The sequence below is a fragment of the Camelus ferus genome, chromosome 19 (genome assembly GCF_009834535.1).
Source record: "Camelus ferus isolate YT-003-E chromosome 19, BCGSAC_Cfer_1.0, whole genome shotgun sequence".
Classification (NCBI taxonomy): Eukaryota; Metazoa; Chordata; class Mammalia; order Artiodactyla; family Camelidae; genus Camelus; species Camelus ferus.
The window spans coordinates 38,065,217-38,077,803 of record NC_045714.1 but is presented as its reverse complement, the minus strand read 5'-3'; the positions used below and the strand labels follow the sequence as shown (position 1 = coordinate 38,077,803).

The 12,587-nt window shown below is 44.8% G+C and overlaps 1 protein-coding gene across 1 annotated transcript in view; it reads right to left on the bottom strand.

Annotated features, from left to right (window-relative positions):
• The window catches only part of MMP24 (matrix metallopeptidase 24), a 42,223-nt gene that overhangs the window by 15,559 nt on the left and 14,077 nt on the right, over positions 1 to 12,587 (bottom strand). Inside the window, exons 2-4 of the mRNA XM_032462172.1 lie at positions 8,087 to 8,235; positions 3,864 to 3,980; positions 2,067 to 2,371 (exon numbers count right to left, since the gene is read on the bottom strand). Coding sequence (XP_032318063.1) covers positions 2,067 to 2,371; positions 3,864 to 3,980; positions 8,087 to 8,235 — 571 coding nt within the window. The remainder of the gene's footprint in view (positions 1 to 2,066; positions 2,372 to 3,863; positions 3,981 to 8,086; positions 8,236 to 12,587) is intronic.

Here is a 12,587-nt window from a genome sequence, read left to right as displayed (position 1 = left end):
GCCCAGAGCTGGGAAGGGCAGGGCGGAGGAGTGTCCTCCCAGTGCCTTCTCTGGGCAACAGCGTTTTAATAATTCATTTATCTCTCTCAGGGCTATAGCTGTTATCGGCTAACAGTGCCTGGCACGTAACAGGGGCTCAAAAATGTTGGTTCTCTTCTCTTCACACTTTTATCAGTTAGCACAGACCACCATTCATTGACACTGATCCAAGAATAAGAACGAGATAAAGAACAGGCATTCAGAAAGCCAGGAAACACATCCAGGACATAAGGGAAGGGATTCCAGGCAGAGGAAATGGGGCTGAATAGGAAAGAGGACCAAAGAAGAGGGCGGGAAACGAAGAGAAATTTAGCAGTTTCATGTTTGCCTAGGCTGAGCCAAATCACCTCCTGAACCTTTGACAGGCCAGGAGTCGAGATCACTGATCCATGCAAAGATATGAAATGTCCTCAAGGAGGCAGTCCCTATCTACAGACAGCAGATACAGCCTCTGGAAACAGCCTTTCAAGTCTGCTATCAGCCTGGCGCATTACCAAGGGAAAAGTGGGCCCAGTGTTTCCCAAACTTGCCTAAGCGGAAGAATTAGAATCTCCAGGGGAAGAGTCTGGGAATCCATGTTTATAACAAGAACCTCTGTTGATTCTTATGATCAGGCCAATTAGGGTAACTCTGGGGACTAAGATGGCGTTTCTCAAGGTAATGAAATGCCTATATCAGAAGCACTTGGGGGAATTTATTCAACCACATGCAGATTCCCAGGCCTGACCCCAGTACCAGAGAATCTGAACAGCAAGAGGTTAGGGGCCCAGAGCCTGGAATCTCTGTTCTTTAAAAAGGTTTCTAGGTGATTCTGGCGTGCCCTGCAGTTTGAGAGCCATGGAAACAGCATAGTAGCTTAGAGTATGGGCTCTGGAGTCATAATGCCCAGGTTCAAAGCCTTATTTCACCATTCACCAACTATGGGACCTTAGTAGGTTACTTAATGTTTCTCTATACCTCAGTTTACCTATCTGTAAAATGGGGGTGATAATAACATATACATATTATACAGTATGTGGAAAACACTTGACATAGGCCTTAGAATATTAACATACAAATTCTAATGTATTATTCTCTGAAACAGAATCGGATGGAATCCTCTGTCCCTCTCTCCTCTCAAGCCCTACTGCATTTTCTTGGCACTTCTGCTCCATCCTTCAGTGCATCTGCCTTGTGACAGGGTTACTTACGCACACACCTGTCTCTTCACCCAACTCTGGACTTCCAGAGGGCAAAGACCACATCTTTTTAAAATGTTTGAACGTGGGCATCTCATTATATTAGAGTTGAAAGGAACTTTAGAGATCACCCAGTCCAGCCCCTCATTTTACAGATGAGGACACAAGGTGAATGACTCACCCCAGTCACGAGGCCAGGTGGTTGAACTACGGTTTGAGGCCCGGCACTGCCTCCTACCAGCTATGTTATTTGAGCCTCAAACTCTTCATCTTAAAAATGGGCCTGATGATGTACACTTGCCTACTTACTAAGCAAGTGCCTCGTGAGTAAATACTGACGAGGAACTCTCGCAACCTGAAGAGTATTGTTACTATTACTGCACAGAGGATGCTAGAGTGATTATGAAGCCTGTTATTCATCTGTGAGGTTGACAGGGAGAGGGTCAGTCATGTCTTCCCACAAAATGGCCTTTGAAGCCCTCATCAGTCAGGCCAGAGCCTACCACTTGCAGACCCCACTTTCAGCTTTAATGCCTTTTTTACCTTTTTCTCCAGCCTCTGATCCATTACTTTATCTTCTTATTCATGGCCTAACCCCTCCTCCTGACTCAGTCCAACAAGACAATTTACTAAGTGATCTGACCCATCTTTCTGGCCCTGGCCCTGATGGATCAAATGTTGAATATTATCAGAGACCCCAGTTTCCACCCTCTTTGGTTGTTAGTTCTTGGACAAGAATCTCTAGAAATCAGGGAACTCAGCCATGGTATCCTCCAAACTGTCCCTCAGGGCTTCTGTCCCTGAGAGCCAAGCAATGCAGAGCTGACCCCCTGCCCCTCATAACCTTACCATCGTGGTTGGCATTTCCCAATGTCCATGGCTCATCTGAGTCAAAGTGAGTGTCTCCACCAATCCCTGGGCCAGGGAAGTAGGCATGAGCCAGGAATCCCCCTTCTCCATCAAACGGGGAGCTGTCGCCATGGAAGCCAGAAGCAAAGAAGATCATGATGTCTGCCTCCTTCCGGTCACTTTTGATTTCATGGTATGGCACCTCTTCAAAGGTCAGCGGGGTCACCTTCTGCCACACATCAAAAGCCTGGCGAATGGCTTTCCGTGTATCTAGCTCACCCACCTTTGGGGTGTAGTTGTGAATGCTGGTGAGAGAGAGAAGGATTAATAGGGAGGACCAGAGACTGGCAGACCTGAATAAACATCAGAGACTGTGGGGGCCAGTGGTCTTCAAATTTTGAACCCTAAAATTCTGCTGAGGTACCCCAGGGATTAAAGAAGAGGCTGGGTAGGCAAGGCTCTGGGTCCCCACCCCCGCCCCTTACTCAGTGGTTTATATTTGATCTCTGAAAATGTCTGTGTTGAATTTGTAGAAAAAAATTAAGTTGGTGCATGGCATTTTCTAAATTTTAAGTTTTTCTCCCAATACATAAAATATATACATTTATAAAAGTTATAAAAACATTTAAACAGTAGAGAGTTTAAGTGAAACATCCCTTTAAAAAATCTTTGGCACCAACTACTGCTGTTTGTCTACCTAGAAGCTGGTATAGGGTGGCAACTGATTGAATCAGTTATAGATTTAACTCTTTAAGGTTACTGTGTCTAGACTGCATGGTTCTCCACAATGGAGCATCACCACCCTGGCTGCTCTGCCCTGTGAACACCTGGGGCGAAGATTATTCATTCACCCATTCTTTTATAGCTAAGGAAACTGAAGCCCAGGGAGGCTGGGTGATAGAAGTTAAGGTCAGAGATGGGTTAAAAGCCAGTTCTTCTTTCTCTTGATCCAGTCGGCCTCTTCAGGAGACTCTAAGAGTCTATCTAGGTTTCTAGCCCAGATTCTTCTTAAGTTTCCTTCTCTTGTCAGATTTCTGGAAAAAATCCTGTTCTGGTCCCTACAGCTTGTGAGCAGGAGAGCCCTTAGCTCAACTCTAAGGATCTCTGTCTTAGATCCTACTCCTGAACTCAGGGGATCCAGCTGAGGTGGAATCAGACTTGAGAGGTGCCAGCCGGGGCTGAGCTGAGCCTGCCCCATGCCTGGCCCTTGCCCCACCCCATCTGAGTCCTGATGACTGTGTCTGCTGCGATGGGTTCCATCTTCCCTGCTCTTGGTCACTGGTCTGACGTGGAGTCTGATCCTGCTTTGCCCTTGGTTTTCCTAGACAGCCAAGGGATGACACTGTCATAATTCAGTTCCCAGTTCTTTACACTCCTTAAGAAACAACAGGAACTCTGTGCTGGACATCTCAGTTGAAGTCCATCAGGCTAATTGGGGAGGGGATCTAGATTGGAGGGAGTGGGGTTTGGCAAGCAGAGATAGGGAGGCTGAGTTCAACTGTGGTTCTTTATCCCAGGTGAAAGTTACTGAACCATCCATACCCCACTTTCTGCAGCTAAAAACTATAGGAATCCAAACAGAACATAACTCATGAGCCCCTTAAGGACCAAATAAACCTGAAGTTGGAAACCCAGCAGCCTGTGGATGCTACAGTGGGGACGGGACAATGTCATAAGCTCTCAGAACCTGGCCCTGATCACAGACCCACCTACAGTGTGAACCTCAGAAACTCAGGCCGAAATAAACAGAGTGAGGACGGAGCCAAAGCCAAGGAGTAGGAGATGGATTCAAGATACCTGTAGGTGATGTGTTTCTGCCTCCACTTCTGTCCCGTCAGGGCATAGCGCTTGTTTCTCCGCCTACGGCTTAAATGTGGGTGATCAGGGACACCACATCGGGGTTTCTTCATCCACCTGGGCGGAGAGAGGACACACATACACACAAATACTGTAGTCACTGGACATTCTAGGAAGGCATTGCAGAGTCCCCAGTCCCAGGCTGACTGGCAATGTGCTCGCTTAACCTTGACTCTGCGTCCCTGGCTCTGATGGGGTCCCCACCAGGATCACAATTGACTGATCAATTCATCAGTTCATTCACTCATAATTGAATATGAAGAAGCGCTGTTGTGTAAGAGACGGAGTCAGAAGACATGGGCTTCCTCGTTCCAGCGCTCCCACTAATCACAGGAGCCCAGGCAAGTGACTGAATCAACATGAGCCTCAGTTTCTGCATCTGCAACACAAGAATTATAGTTCTTGCTGCTCTTAGATTGAGAGGAGCCTCAAAGGAGTGAGTATATGTGAAAATGCTCCATAAATGTAATGAGATCACATCACTCCCTGGTTTAAACCCTTCAATGATTTCCCCAAAGACCTAGAATAAAATCCAAATCCATCACCTTGGCCACAGCCCCTGTGTGATCTAGCCCCTGTCTTCTTTCCGAGGACACCTTCACCCTCCTTCCCTGCACATACGCTTCTCCAGCTACAATGGCCTCCCTGCTGTGCCTTGAACACACTCTGATCATCCCACTTCAGAGTCTTTGCATTTGTTTTGCCCTCGGCTTGCCATGCTCTTCTTCACCTGGTTGGTTCCCTTACTTCATTAAGATCTCTGCTCAGATGTCACCCTCTCCAAGAGAACTTCCCTGCCCACCCTATCTAAAATAGCCTTCCCCTCCCACCTCTATCAGTTTATTCTGCCTAATTTTTCTTCATAGTGTGTATCACTGCTTGAAATTACATTATATTCAGCTTGTTATTTATTCTTTGTCTCTCTTACCAGATTCTAAGCTCCATGAGGTTAGGAACCTTGCCTGTACCCCCGGTGCCAGCACAGTGCCCGACGCAGAAGGTGTTTGAGAATGATTTGTTGAATGAATGAATGGATGAATGAGAACTATCCCATTGTAAAAAGAAAGGCATAGCTTGGAAGACAACAAATTCCCTTTCCCTCTAGGTGTTCAAAGAGTGGCTGAACAACTGTAGGACTTAGCCTATACTATATTAGCCTATACTATATCCACAGAACTTCCTATACTATATTATGATTTAAAATCTATTAGTCTATTGCCTCTAATAAATGGTGACCTCTCTGAGCACAGAAACTCTGTCATATTCATCACTGTGTCCTTAGAAGCTAGCCCAGTGCCTGGAATTAAGTAAATCCTGATAACTGTCTGTTGTCAAGTTAAGTTGCATTAGGAAACAGTAAGCCTGGGACTTCACTGGGGGCATAAAAAAGGGGCCAGGTAGGAGATTTAAAAGATCTTGGCTGATTGGAAGGGCCATCTTTGCATTTTATGTCCCTATGCCACCCTAATGACCAACTCACTAAACTGTAGACTGGGATTGCTGGGAGGGAAGACAGGCTGACCTCATCTGCAGTGGTTGAAAGCAGTTGCCTTTGGTAATAGAGAGAAAAAGAGACACAGACTGTTTTAACCAAATATGAAAAGCCCCCTTGAGGGACTTAACCCAGTCTTACTCATTTTTGTACACTCTACATTGCCTAGAGTGTCCATACTCAGAAATCAATAATAAAAGACGTAATAGTAATAATAACATGCATTGGTATAAACATTTATAATGTTCACTATTCATTTTCTTTTTCTAAAAAAAAATTGATTAACTCTGTGAGGTAATCAGAAATTATTGATTCTCATTTTACAGACAAAGGAGAAGATACACAGATAAATAGAGCAGCTTGCAAAACATAACCAACAGTGAGGCAGGACTGGAACTTTGTTGAACGGATGAATGAATTATTAATTAATGCAATTTAACTAACAAAAGCTGGGGCTTTTCTTTTCTTTTCTGTTCTTTTACCATGCTTAGCACAAAGTTGGGTTAGAGGAACTATGTTTGTTGAATGAATGAATGAGTGATTCATGTGTGACCTTTCCCAAGGTAGGCACTCAAAAATAATACTTTAAAGTGCTAGTAATCTACCTGGGTTCAATCCTCAGGACCTCCATTAACAAATAAATAAACCTAATTACTCCCCTCCAAAAAAGAGAAAGCATTACAGTGCTAATTTAGCTTCCTTTCACTAATAGTATCTAAGAAGAGAATTAGGAGCCACCTCTGCTACAGTGAGGCTGAGCGGGACCTGGAAGGGCCCCCAGGGAGGAAACAGGCCCAGAGAGAGGCAGTGTCTGCTGAAGGTCACAGAGCTAGAGTTGAAACTTAGGTCTCTAAGTTCCAGACTCCTCCCCACTCAGGGCTGGGATGAGGTAAGAGCACCTTCCTTCTGATGCCTCCCAACCTGCAATCCCCCCACCTTCCTACAAAGAGGTGGGGCAGAACGGTGAGTGGGAACTGCCGCCCTCCTCCCTCAGATGATCCCTCTGCCTCCTCCTCTCGCCGCCACCTGCCACTCTCAGAACCCTGTCCAACAGGCCTGGGGCTTTCTGGAACAGAGCAAAACCCAAGGCCAGGTGGTGCCTCAGCAGAGACATCAGTGGTCCTGCCCCAGGATGCGCTGCCTCGAGGCCTGCACAGAATCACCTCCATGCTGAAAGGCGGTCAGGCTCCCTTTAACTGCTCGCTCGTGAGGCCACAGGGCCAAGAAGTCCGCTGTACTCGCAAGATCGTAGGAGCAGTCAAATGTATTATCTGAGAATTTCACCATCTCACAATCAGACAATCTTAGGAGTAGAAAATGTTTGGACAGAATTTTAGGACAGTAATACTCCAGACTCACCAAATTTTAAAAGCTTAGAAGCTTAGGAAAATGGAAACTAGAATTTGAGAGTCCAACACTCCCCTCTATAAATGAACTAGCCGAGGCCCAGAGAGATGATCATCTCAAGGAGTGACTCACCCAAGGGACCCACAATTGGCTGGATTTCCTGTCCTCTGCTGACTTCCCGCATCCTCCTCAGCCCTGCTGTCTCTTTCCACCCGAGCTCGAGGTCCCACCCCTCACCACCTCCTTGGGAAATGCTCCAGCTCTTGGCCATGCCTTTGTGGCAGTAATGGTTTTTCATAAACAGCTTTAATAACTTTCATGGCTATTCCTTTAAAAAAAAAAGCCAAAAAACATACTCGACTCTCTCCCATCTTAAAACAAACCAGAATTCATCCCTCTCTAGCTGCCATCTATTCTTCCTTCTCTTCACTGTTCAGTTTCTTGAAAGATGTCCTTACTTTTGCCAACCCCACTTCTCACCTTCCCTTCTCCCCACTGCAGTCTGACTTTGCCGCCAGCTTCCATGGAGGTTTCAATGGCCTCTTTGTTACTAAACCCAGCAGACCCCTTTTGGCCTCCTGTTTGGCCACCTTGCAGCTGACGCTGCTGACCATCCCCCATCCCTGCCACGGTGTCACCAACCCAGGCTTCCTCCACTTCTCAGGCTGGTCCTTCTCCCCTTGCTGTGTGGGTTCCACGCCTAGCGCTCTTCTCTTCCTCCTCTTGACACTCTCCCTGAGTGTAAAACCATCCTTGTGGTTTGGCTGATTTAGTGTTACCTCCTAAGTATCTCCATAGAACTCAGTATTTCCTTCTGAGTTCTAGACCAGTGTAGCTAGGTGCTGGTATTTTTCACTAAATGATGAGCCTCTGGAGGACAGGGATCATAGGCCCAAGCCCAGCACCTGGCACATGCATGCATTCAGCAGATGTTTGATAAATGGGAAAAGTGGAACAGGACTTGCGTGATCACTCAAGAATTCTCTGTATCAAGAGAGATGCGTACATCTCAGGGAATGCCAGAGGTCTGATTCACAGACCTACAGGTTATTAGAGTCAGAGGAGATTTAAGACCATCTAATAACCAAACCCTTTATTGTACTGATAAGGAAACTGAGGCCCAGAAGAGTTTAGCATCTTGTCCAAGGTCACACAGCAAGTTTGTGGCAGAGCACATCCCCAGCTCACATAGGAAAGGGGACCCAGGATGAGTGACACTGCAGGAGTAAAAGATAGGAAGGTAGAATGGGCATGGCCATGACAAACATGAACCCAAATGAAAGCCTGGAAAGTTCAAAGGCACAATGTCCTATGCAAATCTTACTCGATTGTTGTCTGATCCAGCACACCGGTGACTGGGATCCCGTAAAACTGCTGCATAGTGGAGACTGCGGACTGTAAGGCTTTCCCTGAGTGCAACGCGGATGCCCGGGAGTCATAGGGAAGCAGATAGCCATAGGACTTTAACCAGTTCTGAAAGACACGGGAAAGAAAAGAGTGCATTATGCTGGAGAAGGCTCTGTTCTACCTGGGCAGAGATTTGCCCTTGAAACTAGGGATCATTTTACCCAAGGGATTTATGGACTCATGCTCTGATTTTTCCCTCCTTCACTCCCTCCTGCAGACACTGTCAAATAAATCTACAGAAGACACAGGTCTTGTTGGCTTACTCTTCTGCTATAAACCTTTTGTTGGATCTCTGCTGGCTACAGAATAAAGGTTAAATGGCATTCAAGGCTTTCTAGTACTCTCCTTGCCTCTTTACCATTTATTCAGTGGTTTCCACTGACATCTGACTAGGCACACAAGAACACAAGAACAGTTCATTCTGTGAAGCAGGGGGCCTGTTAAAATGCTGTGCCACCCAGGAACCCATTGTGTCCAACATCAGTCTGCTAAAGAATCGTGTTGGGGGATAGTCATTGGCATGAGATTATATACAGTCTTTATTGCTAACCCCTCCAAAAAGGCAACCTATTATAAATTAATATAAACAAACAAAAAAATCCCAAGACAATGTATTGTTTCATTTAAATGTAAATACATAAATATATACATAGAAAAAAGCCTGGAAGGGCACATATTAAAAAATAATAGTTTGGGCATGCAGGAGAATTCTTTGTTTTGGGGAAATTCACACTGAAGTATTTCAGATTTTACATAAATGTGCATGATGTCTGCAACTTTTTCTTAAATAGATTTAGGGAAATATACATGTATATGTAGAGAGAGAAAGTAAATGTAATAAAGTGTAATGAGTTGGGGAATCTGGGTGAAATGTATTCAGGAATTCTTTGTCCTATTCTTAAAAACTTTTCTGAAAGTCTGAAATAATGTCAACATTTTTCTTTAAATAAGAAAAGAATTAATGTGAATATCCTTTGTTATAATATCATAGGGGACTTCTTTTTTCTGTGCTTTTCTGTTTTCTAAGTTTTATGAATGGAGTCATTAAAAAAAACAAAGGAGAAAAACTTTAAAAGGGCAAGAGAATTCAAAGGTAGCCAGGATAAAGATGCTCAATGAATTGAAGGAGAGAAAAGTAAAGATGATTATTCTCATCAACAAACATGAGGGGATGAAAACTTGAATTAACCAGAGGAAAATGGGGAAAACACATCTATATATCTGTGGAATCTGCAAGCATGTCCTGTAAGGAACACACCTACATGCTGGTCTTGAATCCACACAGAACCTGCCACCCATCCTCAGAGGATTATCCTGAACACTGAGTGAGTTAATGAGGAAAAAAAGAACTCAGGAAGCCATATTACCGCTTCCCATCTATAGTTTTGCTTCTTGTTTCTCGATGAACAGTCTTATTGTGGATGCGTTTGTTATGACAAGTTAAATCAAACCATCTTTGGAAGGAGGAAGACCAGAAACTATAAATAAGTGATTATTTATCTCACCCAGGGTGGCTATCACATCTTTACTGCCTTGTGATGAAATCCATCTGACTGATTAAAAACAAAGAGTCAGAATAATAAAGTCTTAAAAAATCCACAAGAGAGCAACAACCTTATCTCTTTCCCATTTGATATCTAAAACATGTTTTTCATTCTCAGTTTTGGCACAGGATTTCAATACTTATTGCACTTCCCCAAACATTGACTCTCTTTCATGCCTTTGTATGTCTTTCCCCTCTGCCTGGCGTACTTCTTGGCAAAAATCTTTCATTATTTGAAAGTTCAGTCCATAAATTATTCCCTCTGGAAAACCTGCCTCACTCCTCACCCTGCTATTTTCTTTCTGCTCCCTACATCCACTGTTTTAGACAGTTTAGGTCTTATAATATTGGGCTCTAATTATTACTTTCTGTGTCAGACTCTGATCTCCTTAAGGGTAGGGTCTGTGTTTTACTCGTCTCTCTATATCTGGTGCCCAGGAAGTTCCTGACACACGGTAGCTATTTATTGTGTCCATTCAGCTAACATTATCGGACACTGAATATCTGCTAGGTGCTTGCAGGCTCTGGGGATACAGAGATGAATAACGAGCTCACAGACCAACAAGTAAACCCATCGTGAAAATATAGCACTAAAAATCGGGTGCGTAGAGGGTTCCATGGGAGAACAGAGGTGAGGTGCCTTATCCACATGGAAGAGCAAGGAGAACTCAGGGGAGGGTTCCAGGTGGAGATGGGATCTGAGCTGAGCCTTGAAGAATACAACACGTGCAATTGCCTGGGGAGCATGGCACATTCTGAGCAGTGTTTAAGACAGTGGAACTTGGTGGGGAGGAGTGTGGCAATGAGAGAGGGTGGGAAAGGAGGGAAGTGGGGAGAGATGATATACAATTAATTATCTGCTCACAAAGTGGACAGATGACAGAGAATCACTTGTGACTTGACCGTGGCCTGGGATCAGCCAAAAAGCTCAAGTAAAACATCTGGAAATGGACAGGACAGGGCAACTGAAAAGTTGCCCATTCATCCATCTAGGTGATCCAGCTTCTACTCCCAGGTTAAGTTACATCATCCAAGCACCGAGTCCCTGCACTGTATTCCTCAGCCCCTCACAGTCAGAATGGCATGTTACATTCTCTTTCTTTACAGAAACTTCGATGAAGAATTGTTGAGGTGAATAAACAGGGTGCTATGGTGGGGAAGGGGCACACAGCCCTGAGATGGAATCCTGGCTTTACCACTTGCCAGCTGTGTGACTTTGGGCAAACTGAACTTCAGTTTCCTTATTAGTAAAATGTAAACAATAACCCTCTCCCACAAATTATTGTTAAGATGAAATGAACAAATGCATCTGAAACATAATCACTCAAAAGCGATTTGAGTTTGTTATCCCTTGGGACAGTATTTCTGCTGCTATCTTTTGTAAAATCGAGGTGGAAAACAGGGTCTGTGACTCTGCCTTTTGAAATCTAGTCACTGCCCTCCCACATTTCCCCTGGACCAAGAGCCAGTCCTTCTGGGTCCTATGGAGGGCAGTGCGTCTCTCATGGTCAAGTCTACTTGCTATTAGGTGATCTATGGGCATGAACATCTTTCACACGGCTCTGGGAGCACTGCCTGCAGATAAATGACTGCTGATTTGAACTGCCCACTTTTCACCCTGTCGCTCAGCTTTATTAGGGCCAACCACATTCACTTTCTATCGAGCTTTAGCTTGAGGAAAATGGTTTCCCTACAGGAGAGCCTGTGCTTTCTGGTTTCAGAAAATGCACACTGGGCAACCCAATGGCTTTCTTCTATGGCTTTCCTTCCAGGAATCTTTCAGCCAGATTTATAGCGTAAATGTTGAGCACGGTGATGCTTGGAAGTAGCTATCACTTTTTTAATCTTTTCAACCACCAAGTTATGTTTCATCCTTAAAAATTTTACTTAAAAACATTGTTTCAATCTGTAGGCTGCCTTAGGCCGTTCCAAAAAGAGGTGTGGTACAAACCTAATATCCAATTCCTCCCATCTGTGGACTCTAAAAATCCAATTAAGATGATTTATGGCATTTGGGAAATGACTGGGGAACTTTGGACAGATACCTCTGACAAACCAGCCAACTGTGTGTTTTTTTGAGCACCTACCTCTAAGCTTGTATGGAATTTAAGAATCTTCTCCCCTTTGCCCTCATTACTACTTATGGGAGGAGATAGGGAACAGGGAATTTGGGGGCATAAACTCACTCCAGGCTTCTAAAACTTTGGGGAATTGAAAGTAGCTCCTAGTCAGTAAAGGGCAGTTTGGTTTACCCAGCTCCTTGCTGTGGGATACTCAAGCAAGGAGCATCTCAAAGCCAATCAGGGTCCATTATGAAGGTAACAGAGTCTATTTCAGCAGCGTCAGGAGTTAGGATCTAAGGTCCGAGGCAAATGTCTAGATCAGGACCACACATTAGAATGGATCAGCCTTCTCTAGGCTCTGCTTTCCTCCCAGGTTCACTGGGGATAATCCTTAGAGGTCAGGGGCAGACCCCCATGAGGGGAATGGGGGACGGGGAGCTCTAAGCCAGAGAAGAGGGCACTGAGATTGGATCTGCAGGGGGTGTGTGTGTGTGTGTGTGTGTGTGTGTGTGTGTGTGTGTTGTGTGTGTTACAGGGTAGGAGGCTAAGGACAGTGAATTAGGGGCCAGAGAGTTCCAACTTCCACTGTTTAACCCTGTCTCTTCCATTCACTTGCTCTGTGACCCAGGCAACCCTCTAACTTCTCTGGTAAGAAGCTCCTGGTTTTGAAGCAAGTCTTCTACACTCCAGTCAAACCAAGTCCAAAACATTCCCTATCCTTTCACACTTCCAGGCTGTTCCTGCTGCCAACAAAGCCTACTCTCTCTTTATGCTTGTTAGCAAACTCATCCCTTAAAGTCTCGCTGAAATGT